This window comes from Oncorhynchus kisutch, linkage group LG9, assembly GCF_002021735.2.
Source record: "Oncorhynchus kisutch isolate 150728-3 linkage group LG9, Okis_V2, whole genome shotgun sequence".
Lineage (NCBI taxonomy): Eukaryota > Metazoa > Chordata > Actinopteri > Salmoniformes > Salmonidae > Oncorhynchus > Oncorhynchus kisutch.
This window is the reverse complement of record NC_034182.2, coordinates 3,781,136-3,805,474: the sequence shown is the minus strand read 5'-3', so window position 1 is coordinate 3,805,474 and position 24,339 is coordinate 3,781,136. Positions and strand designations below refer to the sequence as shown.

Here is a 24,339-nt window from a genome sequence, read left to right as displayed (position 1 = left end):
CCTTCCTCAAACCTCAGCCATTATTTTATAATGTCATTCTATAGGCTGGAGAGAGCAGCGGAACTTGAGTGTTCCATTGGCCCTTCACCCAATGGGAGGCAACTGGCTAGGTGTTAGTCAACGTCTAAGCAGAGGGTATTTAACCGGGGGGAGAGCGAGCTAGCTAGTTCACCTGGGACTGGGGGCACTCGAGGCAGCAGTCAGTGAACAATATGAGCAAGTCATTTTTTCCCCCTGCCAGAGACACTCACCACTCAGAGAGCCCAGACAGTATAATGAGGAATCAATGGAATCAATAGCTGCTGCTTGTTATTCATTCAGGACAACCCACTGTGCTCCAGGCTCAGACACAGCTGGAGGGGGGCTTTGATGCTGCTGACAGTTTGACAAAGACACAAGCAATACTCAAGTCATTAAGATGGAGGGCATGGCTGTATACAAAGCACCTAGTATGGATCGCAGCCTCGCAGGTAAGTGGGTCCACAGACGTGTATAGCTGTATACAAAGGAACTAATATAGATTACAGTTAAGTGTACGCACCGCTCAGAAGTGTCCGTTCAGAGTCAATGAGTGCTTTTCTATTTGTAAAGACTGACTGAAATGTGACAATACCAGCAGAAAAACAAAATCAATGGATTACCACACAAAGAAGAATAATTCTGATTTTTATTTCAGTTTTCCCCTCACAACAATGCCAGAGAGAAAGCGTTTTGTTACCATTGCATTGTAATTACTTGAAAGCAACCAAAAGAGGGAGGCAGCCATTTTGGAGAACGTAGCAGTAGAAGCAGTTCTGACATGCAGCAGAGCCGGCAGGTTAATCAAACCCAGAGAGCGAGAGGACGATCATTTCCCCGATCCACAGTTTGAACCCTAACCCCTGTATATCTCTCCGTTCAGAGCCCACCCACCAAATTCATCTAATACAAAACACACTGCGGCAACAAAGGATTGCAGATCAGAACACGTTCAAAACTCAATCAAAAAGGGAAAAACATTATGAAAGTCTAAATTGCATAATGGTCAATGTTGACAATGACATCACTACACAGCAATTGTTTTAATAACAGATTAATCAGTGTTTGTTTTTAACATACATTTTTTGTAATAGCCAACGTGGTGATTGGTCAAGGGGGTATTTACGCTATTATACGTTAGACTAACCTTGGTCATTAATGTTTAGTGTGATATATTATCAGTAGAGGGTTACAGAGAGTGGGTAACCAATATTATTAGCGACCTAAACAGGACCTACCCTCTCGTACAGTACAAATCCCCCCAGTTGAAGCGCTGGACAGTTAGCCAGTCAGGTCTACAGAGAAGAGCTACAGCACACAGCCAGGGGAAAGAGGCCATCTTACTGGGCTAATAGAATATCTTTACAACCGTTCTCCATCTAGCACAACTGATGTTTGGAAGATGAATATAACCAAGTGGTCTTACAATACTGAAAACGGCCAACAAAATTGAACACTATTGAATGTCTCCGGTTTTTCTGCCAACATCTTTGTGCAAGGAGTGCACACAGGACTTGAGAGCGATCATATTTAAGTGTTAAGCTCTACAATTTTTTACATTGCATCCTTGTGTGTTCTGGGAGGGTCCAAGTCGGTGCTTTTCCCCTCAGTGTTTGGTCCCCAAGGGAGACATGATTGACAAGTCCATCCATTCAATGGCTACTGAAGAGGCAGGAAGAGAGAATCCCTACAACTTAAAAAACAAAACAAAAAAGGGAAAAAAACTGCAAACAGACAAAGCAGTGGTCGGGGGAAGGGGTGTGTCCATCTCGTCTGTCTGGGGGACCACTGCTGCATCCGTCCGTCCCTTCTAGGCTCCCGTCTCACTTGAGGAGAGCCTTGATGGCGTCGGTCTCGGCTGCTTCGAAGGCGCTCTGTCCGTCTGGTCCTTTCTGCTCCTTGTCGGCTCCCTGGGGGAGGGGGGGGGGGGGGGACATGACAGGGAGACATTATGATCTGAGTGGAGCATCAAGGCCTCAACCTCAGTGTGAACCCGCTCTCTCAAATTGAACCACAGGCCAAGGTTAGAATCAGTGTTCACCCCACACCCCCATCTGGCCCTCTACCCAAGGCCACAGGTTCAGCCCATCAGTAATGCTCTGTGAGAGTGTGGGCCAACCTGCCTGTCCCCCTCAACCCACTCTGTGATGATGTGGTCTCTCTCACCCTCTCCAAGTGCATTCCAAAAGGAGAGGCAAGGCACTGCGCAGAATCACTGATTAACTCATCAACAAGCATCCCAAACTACTCATTATAGGTTCAAGATGAGCAAAGCTGTGCAGTGCCCTGCCCTGGCCGACTCCCTCTAACCCAATGTTTCTCTTCATCTCTCACACACAGAGTTTTAGAACAAGACAGTGAAGGTGAATGAGGGTGAAGGGAATGCAGCAAGGGTTGCAAATAACGGACAAAGTGGGATAAAACGTACAAGACGACTAGCTGACGAGTGGTTGAGCATTACCAGACCAACAAGTTAAATGGAAAACTTTAGCCTCTTAGTGGGGGCTTACGGAGCCCAGGCAGAGAACACGCCATTGTCGAGTGGAGAAGCCTGACCCACTTTGAGTGCCAGGCAGAAAGTGTGTGTGTATGTGCTGCCAAAAGGGGCATCGGAGCAGAGCATCGGGGCACCGGAGCATCGGGCACCCGCTACAGGGATTAAACAGGACTGATGGATACGGTCTTAGATAGAGATCTCTCAAATTGGGGGAAAAGCTCAATTTAAGAGTTAACTTGCATCTAACAATACAGTTTACAGTGTTCTGATGAAACTGTGAGAAGTTATTTTATTTACAACGACCTGGCTTAGTGAGATTGTATGGGTTTCAATATTCATAACAGGACGAAACTATCACCAAATAAATGTGGTAACATGGTTAAACAAAACAGCAATCTTCAGACACGCAGCGAGAGAGCGCAAGCCTCAACACCTGTAGTTGGATGGTGTGTTAGTGAGGCATCTTGTGACCAAGCCTGGTGTTCTCCATGGTCATCGTGTTCTCAGCTCTAGTGGGCTGACGGCAAAGAGAACAAGGAGGAAGAGGAGCGGAGGCCCTCTAGCTCAGGGGAAGTCATTAGCTAGCAGCTGGTACCGGTGGAGGAGGCCCTCTAGCTCAGGGGAAGTCATTAGCTAGCAGCTGGTACCGGTGGAGGAGGCCCTCTAGCTCAGGGGAAGTCATTAGCTAGCAGCTGGTACCGGTGGAGGAGGCCCTCTAGCTCAGGGGAAGTCATTAGCTAGCAGCTGGTACCGGTGGAGGAGGCCCTCTAGCTCAGGGGAAGTCATTAGCTAGCAGCTGGTACCGGTGGAGGAGGCCCTCTGGCTCAGGGTAAGTCATTAGCTAGCAGCTGGTACCGGTGGAGGAGGCCCTCTGGCTCAGGGGAAGTCATTAGCTAGCAGCTGGTACCGGTGGAGGAGGCCCTCTGGCTCAGGGGAAGTCATTAGCTAGCAGCTGGTACCGGTGGAGGAGGCCCTCTGGCTCAGGGGAAGTCATTAGCTAGCAGCTGGTACCGGTGGAGGAGGCCCTCTGGCTCAGGGGAAGTCATTAGCTAGCAGCTGGTACCGGTGGAGGAGGCCCTCTGGCTCAGGGGAAGTCATTAGCTAGCAGCTGGTACCGGTGGAGGAGGCCCTCTAGCTCAGGGGAAGTCATTAGCTAGCAGCTGGTACCGGTGGAGGAGGCCCTCTGGCTCAGGGGAAGTCATTAGCTAGCAGCTGGTACCGGTGGAGGAGGCCCTCTAGCTCAGGGGAAGTCATTAGCTAGCAGCTGGTACCGGTGGTGGAGGACCCAGACGTAGCAGTACTCCACAGGCCTCATTTACACAACAGCACCACTTCACCCTGACGCTCACCTCAACAAGACCCCTAGTCAACACAGCCTGGGAGAAGGCTGCTACCTAGCAGACTACCTACAGGAGCCTTCCAGCACCATCTAATGAGCATTCCCTGACTCATTATATAACTGGAGCTAGCGAGCTGTATTATCCAGTGAAGACCAACTCGTGTTGTCGTACACCGACACGGCTCACTCTCCATGGGCTCTACTGACAGGGGGGAGAAAACAACTGTAGACTTGAGGGACGTGGAGGAGGCCATCTACCATGGACATCCACCGGTCTCCACTTAGAATAATGAGCTAGTCTAAAATGGGAGTAATGATGGTAGCCAGTAATCACTGATGGTCTTAACAACATCCAGCCAGGAAGAGATTGAGGCTGCAACTATTTAAATGTATTTAACCTTTAACTAGGCAAGTCAGTGAAGAACAAATTCTTATTTACAAGGACGGCCTACCCCGGCAAGACCCGAACAGCGCTGGGCCAATTGTGCGCCGCCCAATCACGGCCGGATGAGATACAGCCTGAGCTAAGTGAGATGTAGGCCAGTCACAGCATCCTGGAGTGACAGAGCAAAACAACGCCATGGTGTGTGTGTAGTAAGTAGTAATAGGGGTTATGTAAGTCTGCCTCTTGGCCGAGGTGTCCATTAAGTCTTCATTATGCCAATATTGAGTGGAAAGGAGAGACTGCCCATGCATAATCTCAGGCCCTCAGATCTCCTCCCCTCAGGATTGGTTATAAGATGTGATGCTTACAGGAGTCCATCGACCCGCCCGCTTCAGTCAAGCGGCCGTGGGGCCGTTCACAGGGCACATTTGACATGGCCTTGAACGAGGGAGGAGAGGAAAGAAAGGAGAGATCGATATCTGTGTAGGGAAGGAGAAAGACTTCTGTTGGCTGCACGGTGCTCAAAGAAGAGGAAAAAGATAGGACGGCTGTTTGACCAAAACACAAGCAGGGTGCTGATGGCTGTACTGCAAGACAACAGTGAGGGGGATGGCTGTGCTGCAAGACAACAGTGAGGGGGATGGCTGTACTGCAAGACAACAGTGAGGGGGATGGCTGTGCTGCAAGACAACAGTGAGGGGGATGGCTGTGCTGCAAGACAACAGTGAGGGGGATGGCTGTGCTGCAAGACAACAGTGAGGGGGATGGCTGTGCTGCAAGACAACAGTGAGGGGGATGGCTGTGCTGCAAGACAACAGTGAGGGGGATGGCTGTGCTGCAAGACAACAGTGAGGGGGATGGCTGTGCTGCAAGACAACAGTGAGGGGGATGGCTGTGCTGCAAGACAACAGTGAGGGGAATGGCTGTGCTGCAAGACAACAGTGAGGGGGATGGCTGTGCTGCAAGACAACAGTGAGGGGGATGGCTGTGCTGCAAGACAACAGTGAGGGGGATGGCTGTGCTGCAAGACAACAGTGAGGGGGATGGCTGTGCTGCAAGACAACAGTGAGGGGGATGGCTGTGCTGCAAGACAACAGTGAGGGGAATGGCTGTGCTGCAAGACAACAGTGAGGGGAATGGCTGTGCTGCAAGACAACAGTGAGGGGGATGGCTGTGCTGCAAGACAACAGTGAGGGGGATGGCTGTGCTGCAAGACAACAGTGAGGGGGATGGCTGTACTGCAAGACAACAGTGAGGGGAATGGCTATACTGCTAGACAACAGTGAGGGGGATGGCTGTGCTGCAAGACAACAGTGAGGGGGATGGCTTCGTAAGAAGCATTTCAAGGTCCTGGAGTGGCCTAGCCAGTCTCCAGATCTTAACCCCATAGAAAATCTTTGGAGGGAGTTGAAAGTCTGTGTTGCCCAGCAACAGCCCCAAAACATCACTGCTCTAGAGGAGATCTGCATGGAGGAATGGGCCAAAATACCAGCAACAGTGTGTGAAAACCTTGTGAAGACTTACAGAAAACGTTTGACCTCTCATTGCCAACAAAGGGTATATAACAAAGTATTGAGATAAACTTTTGTTATTGACCAAATACTTATTTTCCACCATAATTTGCAAAGAAATTCATAACAAATCCTACAATGTGATTTTCTGGATTTTTTCTCATTTTGTCTGTCGTAGTTGAAGTGTACCTATGATGAAAATTACAGGCCTCATCTTTTTAAGTGGGAGAACTTGCACAATTAGTGGCTGACTAAATACTTTTTTGCCCCACTGTATATGTAGCACAAAAGCTGTAAAATAAAAATAAAAACATATATTTGTCCTCTGACGAGGGTTTAATAAAAGTAAAAGAGTGGGAGTTGTTAAGGGAGGTAGGGAGGGCTTCAGTGCTGATTCATAATTAACAAGCCCTGTGTTCTTCTGAAGCCGTCTCTCTGGCCTGTAGTCAAGTCAGCAACTCTCCCTCCCCCAGCATGCTGGCTGGTTAGGGTCAAACACAGGGTTAACTGGCCTTCAATAATGCAGGAACCACCCGTGGGCAGTCAGAGGTCAGCTCCCATGATGCTCAGGTGCACACTTCCGAGACTGTCAAGCATTTTGTCCAGAATGAATACTTGAGTTATCATGAATGATACATTCTGGTAGTAGTGGACTACCGATGCAGTATTTGATTCCTCTGAATGTTTCTTAAAGCTGAATAAATGAGCGGACACAAATCAATGAGAAGACATTCAAGCACTGGCCTGCTGTTGCTCTTGATGTGTAATAACAGTGTGGTTAAAGGTAGCCAGAGAGAAAGTGTTTCAGAGCTCCAGTCCTGCTGCTGTAGCTTCTGGCTGAAACGAGACATCGGGCTGCTGTGGCGTGGAGCGTCAACTCATATCTCCTCGCACTCTACTTCAGGCCTAACCCCTGCTGATGAGCCCTTGGCTGGCGGTGACCCGGGACTGCCGTCGCCTGATGACAGAACCCACATTCTCATATCTGCCAGATGGGGTCTCAATTGCTGACGTATAGCGACGAGGCTGTCCCCGCCCCAAGAAGTGATCTGGTGCCATCCATATTAGAGGTCGACCGATTTAAAAAACTTTTTTTTTTCCATTAAAAAAATAACATTCGCCTTGGCCGATTAATTAGGGCCGATTTCAAGTTTTCATAACAATCGGTATTTTTGGACACCGATTACATTGCACTCCACGATGAGACTGTGGCAGGCTGACCACCTGTTACGCGAGTGCAGCAAGTAGTAACGGTAAGTTGCTAGCTGGCATTAAACATATCTTACAAAAAACAATCAATAATCACTAGCTTATCTAGCTTGTCCTGTGTTGCATATAATCGATGCGGTGCCTGTTAATTTATCATCGAATCACAGCCTACTTCGCCAAACAGGTGATGATTTAACAAGCGGATTCGCACTGTCGTTGCACCAATGTACCTAACCATAAACATCCTTGCCTTTCTTAAAATCAATACACAAGTATATATTTTTTAAACCTGCATATTTAGTTAAAAGAAATTCATGTTAGCAGGCAATATTATCTAGGGAAATTGTGTCACTTCTCTTGCGTTCAGTGGAAGCAGAGTCAGTGTAGACACTGCCTGGCTCGTTGCGAACTGTGTGAAGACCATTTCTTCCTAACAAAGACCGTAATTCATTTGCTAAATTTGACATAACATTGAAGGTTGTGCAATGTAACAGCAATATTTAGACTTATGGATGCCACCCGTTCGATAAAATACGTAACGGTTCCGTATTTCACTGAAAGGATAAATGTTTTGTTTTCGAAATGATAGGTCATTAATATAGTCAAATCTGGAAACTAAGGCTCGTATTTCTGTGTGTTGATTATATTATAATTAAGTCTATGATTTGATAGAACAGTCTGACTGAGCGGTGGTGGGCAGCAGCAGGCTCATAAGCATTCATTCAAACAGTACTTTCCTGCATTTGCCAGCAGCTCTTAGCAATGCTTGAAGCACAGCGCTGTTTGACTTCAAGCCTATCAACTCCCGAGATTAGGCTGGCAATACTATAGTGGCTAAGAACATCCAATAGTCAAAGGTATATGAAATACAAACGGTATAGAGAGAAATAGTCCTATAATTCCTATAATAACTACAACCTGAAACTTCTTAACTAGGAATATTGAAGACTCATGTTAAAAAGGAACCATCAGCATTCATATCTTCTGAGCAAGGAACTTAAACGTTAGCTTTTTTTACATGGCACATACTGCACTTTTACTTTCTTCTCCAACACTGTGTTTTTGTGTTATTTAAACCAAACGGAACAGGTTTCATTATTTATTTGAGCCCAAATCGATTTTTATTTTTGTATTATATTATGTTAGAGTTCATTCAGTATTGTTGTAATTGTCATTATTACATATATACTAAATAAAACAAAATAATTTGGTCGATTAATCGGTATCAGCTTTTTTTGGTCCTCCAATAAATCGGTACCGGCGTTGAAAAAAAACCCAAAACAGAATCGGTTGACCTCTAATCCATATAATATCTCGGTCTCTGCATGCATCGTGACTGTGTCCCCTCCCAGTAGGGTTGGTGCCGGGTGATTTACGTGGCGGGTCTTGTCCGTAGGATGCAAAGAAAGGGGCGCCGCTTGGACACAGGTGAGTGGAGTAAGTCCCTTAACTGCTGTGGCGCTGGATCACTCGGCGAGTGAGGCCGCTTACGCCACTCTGATAAGCGCGGCACGGTGCTTTTGTATACCCCACCTCATTTAGCCTGGCTGGGGCTGGGAGATGACCAATGCTTACCCACTGGAAATATTAGCCTGTTGGTTTCCATTCTCACACAGTCAGAAACAAGAAAACACAAACATCCACATACAAATGCTGAGGCACACACACGTTTTATGAAAGTAATTTGTAATTGTACTGACATGTCGGCGCTCCCCAGATAGAGACCAGAGATATTAAAAAAAGCGCAATCACGAGGTAATGAAAGAAATGGCCATATTGTGCTTCTACCATGTGTTGTGCAGCTACAAGTGTGGGAGAGAGGGGGTACATCCATTTCACAGCAGTTTGGCATGTTTTCAGAGGCAGAGAGAGAGAGAGTGAGGGGGGAAGAGAGAGAGTGAGGGGGGAGAGAGGGTGAGGGGGGAGAGGGTGAGGGGGGAGAGAGTGTGAGGGGGGAGAGAGTGTGAGGGGGGAGAGAGTGTGAGGGGGGAGAGAGTGTGAGGGGGGAGAGAGTGTGAGGGGGGAGAGAGTGTGAGGGAGGAGAGAGTGTGAGGGAGAGAGAGTGTGAGGGAGAGAGAGTGTGAGGGAGAGAGAGTGTGAGGGAAGAGAGAGAGGGAGAGCGAGAGAGAGGAAAGTGATATAAGCCTCCACAGGGCTTACTATTAGAGAATGGAGACATCTGTAATTTCTATGTGGCTGCACCACAGGTACCTCACTGAGCCGGCATGCCATGATAGCAGCTGGGAAAACGTGAGCGGAATGAAAACACAACACAGTGAGTGACTGACTCCTCCACAAGGCAGTGCCCAAATCATGTCCTGTATGTACACAGTTCTGCATGAAACAAAATATGGTCTAAATCACTGCTCTACGACTGCACTGTGATAGTAGTTACAGTGTACTAGGAATACGATTATTTAATAATTTGACAAAGATCACCTCTCAAAGAATACATAACCTATCTGATTGTATGAATCCAAAAAATGGCAGCATTACAGGACTGTAAAAGCAGCTCCTTGGTGTTCAGGAAAAGTGTTGGCTCCTCACTACAGCGGTGGGTGACTGCCAGGACAGAGGTGTCACATTCAGCCATCGTATCATCTCCTCAGTGTTCCGGAGCTGAGTGAGGTGTGTGTGTGTGTGTGTGTGTGTGTGTGTGTGTGTGTGTGTGTGTGTAGCTAGCTAGTGGGATAGGAACAAACCGCAGCAGTGCTGTGTGATGAGGTCTGGGAACATTCCAGCTCCCTCCACACAGAACAGAAGGTTTGGGCAGGCAGGACCACACAGTCACTGAATATTCAGCCTTCATTGTAGTCCTTTGTCATACAGGAGTTACCACATCAGCAGTTACACATCACACACAACTTCCAACACAGAAATGGCTCTGACGAGGGTAAAGACAGCTCTGTGCACGCGTGTGCGGCGTTACCTTTTCTAGCAGGATCTTGACACAGGTCAGGTGACCCTCGTACGTGGCAGAGAGCAGCGGAGTGATGCCATGTTTGTCTGGGGCCTGTGGGAGACCAAAGAAAGTGGAGAAGGAAAAAAAAGGGAGTGAGCGGGTTTGTGCGTGAACAAGCAGCATACATCAGCAGACCAGTCGTCCCTGCCTCCAACACAAGGGCACTCTCGTTATCAGAGGAAATAACTCAGAGGGAGTGCTTTTATTTCTCTCCTTATCACGTCAATGAATTAGAGAGGAAACACACTCTGCCACTATTTATCTCCCCTGTTTCAGGAGCCCTGACTGGGCCCCTTATCTGAAGGGACTGGGGAAGAGAGACAGAGTTACACATTCTGTGGTGGGGGTGTTAGTGATACAAGACTAGAGGAAGCAAAATGGTGTAACAGCCAGACTGATGGATGTTGGAGTGAACGACAAGTGTGTTGGTGATCAGACCATGAGGCAGATAAGGGAGGTTGGGAGAGGACATGGCTCTACAGACGGTGTGCAGTGAGAGTCGGGCCTAGTTAATAAGCATTCCAAATTCACATTGGTACATTCAGGGTCAGAACGTCCAGTTCTAGCAAGTATCGCCTGAATAAGGTTAAGAATTTCTAATATTAAGAATAGTTGCACACCGAGGCTACCTAGAAAGATACTAGCGCAAAACTGTACAATACGGTCACCTTCCCTAACTTGTAAATGCCACAACCATCACTCTACTCAATCCCATTGTAAAAGCAGATCGATTCCCTCCACTGCAGTGTGGTAATGGGTTGAGGCTCAGGGGAGCATTCTGACAGACTATGTGGTCTGGCCAGTTAGACTGTGCTGCTCTCTGCACACTGAGGGAATTGGGGGGGGGGGGGGGAGGAGAGAATGACAAGAGGCTGAGATGCTGAGATTCAGGAGAATGACAAGTCCCTTATAACGGAGGAATCCCATTGGTCCAAATAATAGAACTTAACCACTCTCTACATGTCTGAACAAAACTAGCAGAGTCTACAGTAGTTAAGTCATGTCGGTCTGAGTCGTTACTACAGTATGTGGTTGACTATAGTAGAAGCTTTGTATGAGTGGATTCAGAATAAGGGACTTGTTCTCTGGTACCATTAGGTCTATTCAATAAGCAAATGAATGCAAACACACAGAATGGAAAACACATATTCCCTTCCTCCTTGGGCATCAGTAATAACGGATCTCTAACGTGAGCAGATAGGTGACAGAGAGGGCTACCACCATAGCCTTCTTCCATATCAGTACTAATAAAATGGAGAGGGACTCATATTAGAATACAGTTGTTAAATACTAACAACATAACAGCAGTAGGCCTATATTGACAGCAGTATTCTAACAACAGCAGTAGGCCTATATTGACAGCAGTAGGCCTATATTGACAGCAGTATTCTAATAACTGTATAACAGCAGTAGGCCTATATTGACAGCAGTATTCTAATAACTGTATAACAGTTGGCCTATATTGACAGCAGTATTCTGACAACTGTATAACAGTATTCTAATAACTGTATAACATTATTCTAAATAATGTATAACAGTAGGCCTTTATTAACAGCAGTATTCTAATAACTGTATAACAGCAGTAGGCCTATATTGACAGCAGTATTCTAATAACTGCATAACGGCAGTAGGCCTATATTAACAGCAGTATTCTAATAACTGCATAACGGCAGTAGGCCTATATTAACAGCAGTATTCTAATAACTGTATAACGGCAGTAGGCCTATATTAACAGCAGTATTCTAATAACTGTATAACGGCAGTAGGCCTATATTAACAGCAGTATTCTAATAACTGCATAACGGCAGTAGGCCTATATTAACAGCAGTATTCTAATAACTGCATAACGGCAGTAGGCCTATATTAACAGCAGTATTCTAATAACTGTATAACGGCAGTAGGCCTATATTAACAGCAGTATTCTAATAACTGTATAACGGCAGTAGGCCTTTATTAACAGCAGTATTCTAATAACTGTATAACGGCAGTAGGCCTATATTAACAGCAGTATTCTAATAACTGTATAACGGCAGTAGGCCTATATTGACAGCAGTATTCTAATAACTGCATAACGCCAGTAGGCCTATATTGACAGCAGTATTCTAATAAGTGTATAACAGCAGTAGGCCTATATTGACAGCTGTATTCTAATAACTGTATAACAGCAGTAGGCCTATATTGACAGCAGTATTCTAATAAGTGTATAACGGCAGTAGGCCTATATTGACAGCAGTATTCTAATAACTGCATAACGCCAGTAGGCCTATATTGACAGCAGTATTCTAATAAGTGTATAACAGCAGTAGGCCTATATTGACAGCTGTATTCTAATAACTGTATAACAGCAGTAGGCCTATATTGACAGCAGTATTCTAATAAGTGTATAACGGCAGTAGGCCTATATTGACAGCAGTATTCTAATAAGTGTATAACAGCAGTAGGCCTATATTGACAGCTGTATTCTAATAACTGTATAACGGCAGTAGGCCTATATTGACAGCTGTATTCTAATAACTGTATAACAGCAGTAGGCCTATATTGACAGCTGTATTCTAATAACTGTATAACAGCAGTAGGCCTATATTGATAGCAGTATTGCCACTAGCAGCTCTTACGTTGACATCTGCTCCCTTGGAGAGGAGGAACTCCAGCATCTCAGCCTGGCCACAATCAGCAGCATAGTGCAGGGGCTTCCTGCCACCCTCCAGGGTCCTGTTCACATCCTCATCCTAAAACAAAATACAAACGGTTGAGATACCATCACCTACACAACTTCCCCTTCTGTATCAAGACTTGGTCACCCGCTTGCTAAAAAGGAACAAACACTTACTGCATGGACATGCACACAGTTAATACAATCAAATAACAGAAATCCTTTCTTGTGCCAGAATCACCCCTCAGTTCAAAAAACAAAGGCCGTCACACAATCACACCACACAACACGCCTCTTCCTAGAGTCTCCCTGCTGTGGTATTGCGAGGCCTCAAAATGTCAAGCCTGCAGGCGAGAGGATAGACGGGCTCTGTAGCCACAGTCCATTGTGTGGAGCGGTGGGTAGTCCTGAAGAGACAACACTCATCACAGAGACCGGTCACTCAGACCGGGCAGCGTTGTCAGTGCCATGTCATACCACAGCACCTTTCTCATTAGCTGGCTATGTGGCCTAAGGAAAGAGGGGACTGGAATGTATTCACCTGCTAAGCATCCTGCAGAAAAATATATGCCAAGCAAAAACCATTGATTTCAAAGTTCAACAAAATCATACAGCTCTATGCACAATGACAACTTTGAACAATGTCCACAGTGAAAAGAGAAAACTTGATGCAAAGTTGGGTAAAAAATAAATAGGGTAAAATTTCAGTTTAGTGCAGTTATCAAACTTTGTTTTTGCATAGTTCTCCCTGTAAATGTGTTTTGTAAAATGTTCCGTGGAAATTGTTAAGAGTAGACAAGTCGTTGCGCATAGAGTTGTATGGTTTGCTAAACTTTGAAGTCAATGGTTTTTGTTTGAGTCTCTGCATTACCGCGTAACTGCCCTAAGGCAACAAGCCTATCAGGAGATGAGTCAGGGTCTGGGCTAGTCTTTGGCTGTGCCGGCCGGGCGTGATATCAATCAATCTGGCTCAGTAAAGGTTACAGCCAGGCTTTGGGTAATGCTAGCACCACTCACCTGCTCTCAAAAGCTTAGGCTAGACAGCACAGTGATCCAATGGATGCCGTTGCTGCAATTCATTGGATTTCTGAAGCTTGATAGGTCTCCATAACTCAGGTAAATGTAGCCTATGGTCGATCCATGTGTCGTAATCAGAGCTAATGTAGCCTGGTGAGAAAGGTTCCTATTGGATAAACAGACAGCAGCTGCAGACACTAGTTGCCCTTCCTGCAGTTCAAATATGAATACATAACGGCTAAACCCGACAGTGATGTGTAGTCAATCTGCTATCCTGTCACTAGCTGTATGACTGCGCGCATATATATATATCCCACAGAGACCCATCTCTGGCATGCTCACCTGTGTCACCATTCCCCTGAAGGTCAAGGAAAACGGATTCCATGCCTTCATTTTACACACAAGCCAACTGAATCCATTAGGCATGATGGTATCTCATCCCCATTCTAATAGTTTTTAAATATTACCTCCAGGAGCTGGGTAATATGGGGCCAATTTAAACGGTTTCATTGAGGGATATGGGAAACGACAGTGGATCAGTCTAATATCCACATGTGCAGTATGAAGTGTCTAGGAGCTGCCTGCTTTTGAAAAATCGTGTGGAAAAACCCATCTCCGCAACTGAATGGCCCAGATCTGAAACATTTCCATCCTATTGCAATTTAATTCATTTAATTGGGCTAGGTTTACACAGGCAGGCAAATTCTGATATTTTGGTCAATTACTGGCAAAACATCTGATTGGCCAAAAGACTAATTAGCGGCAAAAGATCAGAATTGGGTTGCCCGTGTAAACGCAGCCTTTGAGATCAATATGAGTAATGCAGCAACTCAGTGCATTAGTAATGTCCTTGCATTCCAAAATCAGTAAAGACTTTGAAATAGCTGTACTTCTGACTTTGATTAGACTGAATCACCAAAAGCTGAAAAGAAAGCAGAGCCTAAATACAGTCCACCCTAATGGTTAGGACTAGGCTGTTTCACAGAAGTTAGCTAATCAACTGATAAGTTGAGGATAAAGAATAGAGGTCTGATTGTCTAGCGCCAAGCCTACGGTCTAAACAAAATGCATAAAAAGACATGTTGCTTTTACATAGGAGCTCTACAGACCTAATGAATCATCAGTGTGGTTCTGCTTTCAACAGGAGTTAGCCCCACAGCTATTTTAAGGGGTTCAACCTACACCAGACTAGCTAAACCTCAAACCACAGTATTATTTTCAGGTACTTCACAGAAAGATCCAATGCTTAGATACCTTATGTACTGTGCATTTGGGGGTATTCAGACCCCTTCCCCTTTTCCACATGTTACGTTACAGCCTTCTTCTACCCCATAATGACAAAGTGAAAATAGGGTTAGAAATGGTTGCAAATTTATTAAAATAAATCATGAATACCTTATTTACATATGTATTCAAATAAAATGTATTTGTCACATACACATGGTTAGCAGATGTTAATGCGACTGTAGCGAAATGCTTGTGCTTCTAGTTCCGACAATGCAGTAATAACCAACGAGTAATCTAACATAACAATTCCAAAACTACTACCTTATAGACACAAGTGTAAAGGATTAAGAATATGTACATAAAAATAAATAAAAAATTCAGACACTTTGCTATGAGACTTGAAATTGAACTGAAGTGCATCCTGTTTCTATTGACTGGACATGATTTGGAAATGCACACACCCGTCAAAGGTCCCACAGTTGACAGTGCATGTCAGAGCAAAAACCAAGCCATGAGGTCAAAGGAAATTGTCAACAGAGGTCCAAGACAGGATTGTGTCAAAGCACAGATATGGTGAAGGGTACCAAAAGATTTCTACAGCATTGAAGCTCCACAAGAACAGTGGCCTCCATCATTCTTGAAATTGAATGTTTGGAAACACCAAGACTCTTTCTAGAGCTGGCCGCCTGGCCAAACTGAGCAATCGGAGAAGGGCCTTGGTCAGGGAGGTGGCCAAGAACCTGATGGTCACTGACAGAGCTCCAAAGTTCCTCTGTGGAAATGGGAGAACCTTCTAGAAGGACAACCATCTCTGCAGCACGCCACCAATCAGGCCTTTATGGTAGTGGCCAAATGGAAGCCACTTTTCTGTAAAAGGCACATGACAGCACTAAAGGACTCTGACCATGAGAAACAAGATTCTCAGGTCTGATGAAACCAAGATTGACACTTGTCCCAAAGAGTACAATGTCATTGAGTAGCCCAACCAGAGCCTGGACTTGAACCTGATTGAACATCTCTGGAGAGGCCTGAAAATAGCTGTGCAGCAATGCTCCCCATCCAACCTGACAGAGCTTGGATAAGTCCTGCAGAGAAGAATGAGAGAAACTCCAAAAATACAGGCGTACCAAGCTTGTAGCGTCATACCCTAGACTCAAGGCTGTCATCGCTGATGACAGAGGTGCTTCAACAAAGTACTGAGTAAAGGGTCTGAAAACTTATGCAAATGTGAACATTTGTTTTTTAATACATTTGCAAAAATGTCTAAAAACCTGTTTTTGCCTTGTCATTATGGGGTAGTGTGTAGATTGTTGAGGGATTTTTTTAAAAAGAAAGAAAGTATAAGGCTGAAATGTAACAAAATGTGGAAATAGTCTAGGGGTCTGAATACTTTCCAAATGCACAGTGTGTGCCTGGAATGTAGGCCTACAGAGAATGCAACATTGGTGATAAAATCTATTTCAAGGAGATGCCTACAAAACGACTGCCACCATTAAAGTGTTCTTCAAATATGATTGATTCAAGTTTGAGTTTATTTTATGTCTAGAATTTGACCAAAATAAGTTAGTCTAAATGACCAGTTTACAGACCAATAGCTAATGTTTCACTGCTCTAAAAATGGCATAGGTGTGGCCTGAAAATTAGTGAGACCCAGTCAGTATGGAGGCTGAATGATTAGATTTCCCGGAACATCCTCATTCAAAGTAGAGCGCAAACAAGTATTATGATTAGGCCTACTTCATGTTTTCAACAGCATGAAGTTAGCAAGCTAGCCATCTAGATAGATCTACCTTGCAACAAAGCTCTGAGACACCCGCACACTAGCTAGCTGTCACAACACGGGCCTGTGGATTTGGCTATAGCTAGTTTGGCTGCTTGCTAAAACCAACCATGACTGATTCTCAAGCAGGAGCCAACTATCTAGCTAAATAGGTAGTTAACGTTAGCTAGGTACTTGACCATATATATGCTTGTCTGCAGAAATATAGTCATTCATTAGGCAATAGCAAACAGACACACACCGATACCCAGTGATTGAATCAGATTACAACAAGTTGTTGCAGTAGCTCGCTAACCATTTCTGTTTAACATGGTAGTTTGGGTAAATTGTTAGATAGCTAGCTTTAGCAATCTAGTTACCGATTGTTTTACAAACGTATGTAAATGCAAACCTTCTAGCTAGCTACAGTTAGTTGGTGATAGTTAGGTGAACGGATAGTTAGCTAATGTATGTACACTAAGCTAGCTATGAAAGTTAGCTACCTAGCTAGCTAACCTTGCAATGCCATGGCTAGCTAACGTTTGCTAGCTATACAGACAAAACATAGCTAGCTAGCGCACATAGCTGGCTGATTTGCGAGTAAGATAGCTACAGTATATCGTACCTTCATTAGAGTCTTAACCTCGTCGAGGTCTCCATTTTTCAAGGCCCACATCAATTCTTTATCCCCCATTTTCTTGTGTTCCAAGAGTTCACTGTGGCTTCCCTAATGAAAAGGGCAGCTGTCAAACTTCTCTCAAGGCAAGCAGTTCTTGACAGATCACTCCGTAGTCAAGGGAAGGCGGCTATAAAATTTGCAGCGTTAAAGGAATTAAATAATTTGCTAAATTGAACACCTGGTAGTTCTATAGCGCACTGCAGGCAATTGTTAAAAAATAAAGTTTCAAAGAAAGGACAGCAGAGGGGTCCGCCTTTCTCTCATGAAGCGTTTCCGATGCCGCACACCCGGAAGTTAACCTTTCCTTCATGCCAGAAAAATTTCACTAGAAAACACAAAGTCAAAATTGGCTAGATATGAACCATTCGCTTAAAAAAAAAGTAAGTTTAGGGTTAGGCATAATGTTAGCAGTGTAGTTAAGGTTGGGTTCAAGGTTAGGTTTAAAACCACATTTAAAGAAGATAAATTGTAGAAATGGGCGGGATTTATGAATTTGTGGCTGTGGTAACTAGTGACGACCGAGATCGCAGATCGTGTGAATTTCTGCATGATGAGACGCTTTTTGAGTATTCCAGCCTTTCTCAGTTCGGAATTTGACAATTATATTTTATATATAAAATTTTATATATAAAAATGTGAACGGTAAAATAACTTTTGCACCACCCACTAACCCTGCACCTATAAAATCAAAACACACCCCTTATCCAACAACTTTTCTCAACAACTGTTCCTACTCCTGGCTTCTAGCTTGGGAGGATGGGACTCCTTTCAAGATCTCCTGTAACTTATTCTGCAGTAAAATCGTTCACTCCTAATAACTTTTCTGCTGCTGCTACTACTTGCTGCTACTACTACTTTTATCTTCTGCAACTTCTGTTCCTTTTCATCTGTGCTATACAGTTAATTACCATAGCGATTCATGCCAATTAACCAAACTTGCTAAAACACAAACTATTTCAGGACACTCATTCCTGCCCTACTACTTACTGGTATTCTCTCATGATCCCTTACCCTTTGCCCATCATCCTCTACTTTCCTCACTGCCTCAGCATTTGTCACTTTTTGCACTGCTCAAACCCTTGGAACCTCAACCTGTTTCACTCGCACATGATCCCCAGCAACATGAACTCCCCCAACATTGCAACACACTACTTTTTCCTCCAAAACTACACACTCTTTTGTCCCATGCCCTCCTGCAGACTTCCCACACCTCGGAATGTCATTCCCACACACTGCTGCAACATGACCATAACCTTGGCACCCACAAACGCTCTCAGGGGATAATATCCTAGCATGACTTTATCAGGCAAACACTCAATATCAAGGATAGACAGGGTCTCCTCAGTATCACGCTCACCACTGGATCAGCATCTCACCAAATGGTGTGCATCACAGATACCAGGGATCTTCAACTTCAGTTGATCCATCTCCACACTCAAAGCCACCTAAGTAATCACTAACTTCAGTGGTGCTCTGCTCTGGAGAGCATAGCTTGACACAGTTCTTGTCCTTTTATTTATTTTTATTGAACCTTTATTTAACTCGGCAAGTCAGTTAAGAACAAGTTCTTATTTACAATGACGGCCAACCCTTTACTGCAAAAGTGACATCCTTGATGTATACAGAGAAAAGAGTCGGCCTGATAATTGAACCCTGTGGCACCCACATAGAGACTGCCAGAGGTCCGGACAACAGGCCCTCCGATTTGACACACTGAACTCTGTCTGAGAAGTTGTTGGTGAACCAGGGGAGGCAATCATTTGAAAAACCAAGGCTGTTGAGTCTGCTGATACGAATGCGGTGATTGGCAGAGTTGAAAGCCTTGGCCAGGTCGATGAATACGGCTGCACAGTATTGTCTTTTGGCGATGGCGATTATGATATTGTTTAGGATCTTAAGCGTGGCTGAGGTGCACCCATGACCAGCTCGGAAACCAGATTGCATAGCGGAGAAGGTACGGTGGGATTCGAAAGGGTCGGTGATCTTTTTTGTTAACTTGGCTTTCGAAAGGCAGGGTAGGATAGATATAGGTCTGTAACAGTTTGGGTCTAGAGTGTCTCCACCTTTGAAGAGGTAGATGACCGCGGCAGCTTTCCATTCTTTGGGGTTCTCAGACAATACAAAAAAGAGGTAGAACAGGCTAGTAATAGGGGTTGCAAGAATGATGATCCGGTGTGAAGGTTCAGAGCTTGCGATAGGAATCCGGAGATGTAGTAGAGGAAAAGCAGTCTGATATGCTCTGGGTTGATATCGCTCTGTGCAGACTGGCAGGAATTGACTGGGTTGAGGCTGGCTGATGTCCGAGTTAACGGTGAGGACCGCTAGCAGTGGCTAACTGACTACTAGCTATTAGCTAGTTAACTGGCTAGCTTCTGAAGGGGGTTCCGGTCCTAAAGTATAAAAATATCAGATCCGTACCACATTGGGTAAGGCGGGTTGGAGGAGAGTATATTCAGTCCGTAGATGGAAAGTGAGATTAAAATATATATGAAATATATATGAAGAAAACGATATATACATGGGACAGGACAGGATGGGACAAGACAAAGACACATGTCCGACTGCTACGCCATCTTGAATCATTTGGTGTTCACATAAGTGATTAAATAAAAAGGAAGACAGAGCTTTATTTTACTGGAAAGGCTCGGCCCAGACAATTAAGTTCGTTAGTTTGGGGTCTGTAAGGCATGTGGTGTAACAGCTCCTGTCATCACTCAGTCAGCCCAGAGGAGTGTGACTGGCTCTGGGTGATAGAGAGGAAGTAACAGATTTCCTGATACCAGGTCTGTTGAACCCACAGGTTAATAAAAACACATCAGGACTAAACCAAACTCCCAATGGCGCAACATAGCCACTGATGATTGAACATCTTATCAAAGGTTAATGTCAATCAATGTAAAGGGGTAAGGCCAAGATCAGAGAAGTTCAAGGCTATGAGATGATCTAAATTGCATACTCCTCGCATCCTCTCTCCTCATCTCCTTCTCGAAACCGATTAGGTGAAAAAACCAGAGGACCCTCCTCTCTGACCTTCTCTTCCAATGAGTTTTCAGGAGAGGAGAGAGAAGAAATGGGGAGTATGCAACTGAGATCTTCCTCATGTCATAGTCTCTAGCCTCCCTAACAGGAAGAATCTATATTCCACCCTCTACTACCCTCCCCTCCCCCAACCCACGCTATCAAATGGCTTTATACGTCCCTCTCTCTGTGATGAATGGCTCTTTGTAGCACTATTATTACATCAAATAAGCACTCTGGAGCTAAAACAAACTCGGCCAGCAGACGAAAAGCGACTATAAAAGTCGCCATTTGGAGAAAATTCAATAGGGCTCTGCACTGGGGATAAAAATGAAGGTAATGATACTCTCTAACTCTCCTCCAATGCCCTGCCTGCAGCCCAGCCTCTTCCCCCGTCCCCCACTCTTCTGAGCCTGGTAGATGTACAATACACACATACTGCTTGTCTGAGGAGAGGCTCAGGGTGGCCATTAAAACTGCTTTATGTGTTTGTAATAAACTCTCCAGAGTACGGGGGTTGGAGTATCTATTCGCCACCTGAGGATGAGGACATAGGCCATTACTCCCTACATTCCCCTGCTTGGCATGCTAATGTCTCATACATGTCTCAAATGAGTCACCATGGGGTGATCTAAAGTTCATACAGTGCAGTATATATGAGCAGCAGGCCGATATACAGAATGTTGATGGCTGGTTAAAACTCAAATGAATGTTCGTGGGTGCTGCTGTGTTCCTTTGAAATGTCCCCACTGCAATACCTAATGAGGATTGTAGTGAACATTTCAATGTGCTAACGTAATTATCATTGGCTGGTAAGATGGCCGCCTACTGATTATAGTGGGTCACATCACACTTTAAAGCAGACGATTTAAAGGACATCCCACCTTATTATAGACAATAAAGCCTGAAGAGTGCTGGACTAAGAAATAAACATAGATGAATTGGCACCATATTCAAAATGAATGCTCGGGTAGAACTCTAAAGGGAGAGTAAAGTTAGGACATACACTTTTCTGTCACATCTCTAGATGCTGCATTGATGTTGAGGAATAGAGTGTAAAACAAGTTGTCCCTGCAGATTTGACAGTATGGGGCACCTCCATTTTTCACTTTGGTCAAACAATCCCAAGGCGGCAAAAATATGAACCTGTTTTCAATAAAAAAGCGGGGCCAAAATGTAAATACATGTTTTCTCTCTCAAAACGATGAACAAACCCTTATTTTCAGCTCTATCTTAAATGATCTGGGAAACTGATATTGAATGTGTTTTCTAGTACATGTCCCCTTTAGTTGTCTTACTAGTGATCAGGCAGTAGTTTTTTATCGCACCGCAAAGATAAAGAAACGTTGGAGAAGAATCTCATTAAATGAAAGATCGCATTTTCAGAGGCCGTGTCCAAAAACCTTGACAACGAAGCAACTTTTCCTCCTCTCACGCAGGGCCATTCATTCTCATTGCAGAAGGTTCGAATTAAACATGAAGGTGAACAATATTCATGTGTGCCACATGGTATATTGAATGGTATGGATGAGGGAGATATCCTTCCAGTGTGCATCCAGGGGTAACATCGGGTAATTGGGGCAGTTTCTCTTCATCACCGAGCATGAGTCTTCACCTGCCAACGCAGAGGGATCAAACATCTAGTTCACCCTACATGCTCTCCTTATCTTCCTCCCTCCTCGTCCTCCTCTCTCTTCTTCTGTCTGCCCTGCTTCTTCTTTTATTTCCTCTGTCTTCTTCTGTCTGCCCTGCTTCTTCTTTTATTTCCTCTGTCTTCTTCTGTCTGCCCCGCATAGCAAACTCATCTCCAGCTTTCTGTCAAGCTCTGATACCTATAAGAGCATCTCCACCTCTCTAGCTTGGTCAGCTAGTCAGAGTACTGACAGGTAATCCATGTGCTGACCATGTTGCAGTAATCCATCTCTATCAGTCTTGTCAATGCTAACTGGCTGATGATTAGTGAGACAGACCGTGCCGCGTTCAAACAGCAGCCAGGGAGATCCCAACACAATGACATCACTGCATTAGCATATACAGAGACAGAGACAGACTCCAAATTGACAAAGACTACAATAACATTGTGCTTCATGACTACATACATTATATACATGATTATAAACTGGGTGGTTCTAGCCCTGAGTGTTGATTGGCTGACAGACGTGGTATATCAGACCGTATACCACGGGTATGACAAAACATGTATTTTTACTGCTCTAATTACATTGGTAACCAGTTTATAAATAGCAATAAGGCACCTCTGGGGTTTGTGATATATGGCCAATAATACACCACGGCTAAGGGCTGTGTCCAGGCGCTCTGTGATGTGTCGTGCATAAAAACAGCCCTTAGCCGTGGTATATTGACCATATACCACACCTCCTCGTGCCTTATTGCTTAACTATACAGCATTACTTAAAGAAATTGAAAATGGATTTAATGAAAATGTTAATTGACAGAGATTGCACTTGTAAGAGTTATGATTAATTGAAGGGATTTAAGTGATTTTATATAAACGCTTGATAATTGTTTATGTAACCACCGTGCTTCTGTATCAGTGTTCGCTTTAGCATTCAACTGCTTCCATATTGGCTTTGCACAGAATTCCACAGAGCCTTTACATTAAGTCACCCTCAAAAGTAAGCAGCCGACCATGATTGTTATAGACTAGCATGCTCTGAAACCTTGCAAACCATTTATACCCAAAGATATTCCATATGAACCCAATTCAGTTTCTGATGTTGAGGAATGAAATAGATTATGAGGAAGAGAGGCAGCATCTGGTCTTGTCGCTTTACATTTTGGAAAGTTTTGATAAGACAGTTGCATAATATAGTTCTGTTTTCTCTTTGGCGTGTTTGTAGAATGAATCAAAATGCAGATTGGAAAAGTCATAAAGGGGAAGAGGAAGATACTGAGTATATTGAGAGGAGAGGAAGATACTGAGTATATTGAGAGAAGAGGAAGTTTGGGGCTTATATGCTTTCCCTTCCCCTCTGCACAACCAAACCATTGTTTCTGGAGAGCGGAGTCACAACAGCACCCGTACAGGATGACAGCATGGTTCAACAATACTATTATCAGTCTCGTGACATGTTAAAGCTAGGATCCTTAATTGAAACAATAACAAAGTGTCTCTACGCCTCTGTTGCGATTTTTTTTTTTAAACGGAGGGATGGGCTTTGAGCCACTCTCAAATTCCTAGACAGAGCTATGGGTACAAGGACTGACCATCCATGATATCAACATTATAGTTTTAACCATGTTTTGAAGTTATATAGTGTTTGTTTACATTTACATTGTTACAAACATTGAAGTACAAGCACATATTTTGGGGATCTGATGGGGTACAACAGTTGAACTAAGCTCATGAGGCATTTATAAGTTATGTTCTTCAACAATCAATGAGTATGTCTCATTAATTTATAATAGATTTAGCAGCTAGCGATTCTAGCTTAAGGAGACAGTTTAGCAATTTGTAGAAAGCACAGAAGGCTGCTGAGAGGAGGACAGCTCATGATAATGGCCGGAACGAAGCAAATGGCAAGGTATTTAGCACATGGAAACCATGTGCTTGATGTATTTGATACCATTCCACTAATTCCGCGCCAGTCATTAACACGAGACCGTTTTCCCCAATTAAGGTGCCACCAACCTCCTGTGGTAGAAAGAGTTTGAATGCATATCAGCTTAATACTGCTGCAAATTAGTTGCAATTCTAAACCAATAAAACCCGATCTATATAAATTTATATCCGTCTTCCTCTCCACATCGGCTTCACACCACATGTAATCCACGCTAGATTCCCCAAGCACCTGAGGAATAACCAATAATACGTTTGAATCAACTTAATGGCGTATCATTTTAATGTACTGTGCGATCTCGTTAACTTTATGAAATGAATAACAAGGTGATAAAGGCTTCACTTATTTGGTGGGAGCAACACTGGGAAGTTCTAAAAGCATGTTCTCTTTACGTATATAAAGCTGACTGACTGACAGGTTCATAAAAAGCAGGCCATTGTAAAACGGTGAAACCACTCAGAGACCAGAGATCATCATCAACAGT

At 44.2% G+C, this 24,339-nt stretch overlaps 1 protein-coding gene across 1 annotated transcript; it reads right to left on the bottom strand.

Moving 5' to 3' along the window:
• Positions 1 to 650: 650 nt before the first annotated feature.
• On the bottom strand, positions 651 to 17,731 carry LOC109896613 (myotrophin-like). Its single transcript, XM_020490895.2, has 4 exons — positions 17,203 to 17,731; positions 12,537 to 12,650; positions 9,889 to 9,972; positions 651 to 1,928 (listed from the first exon to the last, which is right to left on the bottom strand). Exons 1-4 carry the CDS (start codon positions 17,269 to 17,271, stop codon positions 1,842 to 1,844), a joined length of 354 nt encoding a protein of 117 aa, XP_020346484.1. The 5' UTR covers positions 17,272 to 17,731; the 3' UTR covers positions 651 to 1,841.
• Between the last annotated feature and the right edge of the window lie 6,608 nt (positions 17,732 to 24,339).

What these genes read in the sequence shown, in the direction of transcription:
- LOC109896613 (XM_020490895.2), bottom strand. Translation starts at nt 17,271, where the DNA reads ATGGGGGATAAAGAATTGATGTGGGCCTTGAAAAATGGAGACCTCGAC. An exon ending in AGGTTAAGACTCTAATGAAG is followed by an intron (nt 12,651 to 17,202) that starts GTACGATATACT and finishes ATTTTGTTTTAG; the next exon opens with GATGAGGATGTGAACAGGAC. An exon ending in TCAAGATCCTGCTAGAAAAG is followed by an intron (nt 1,929 to 9,888) that starts GTAACGCCGCAC and finishes CCCCTCCCCCAG; the next exon opens with GGAGCCGACAAGGAGCAGAA.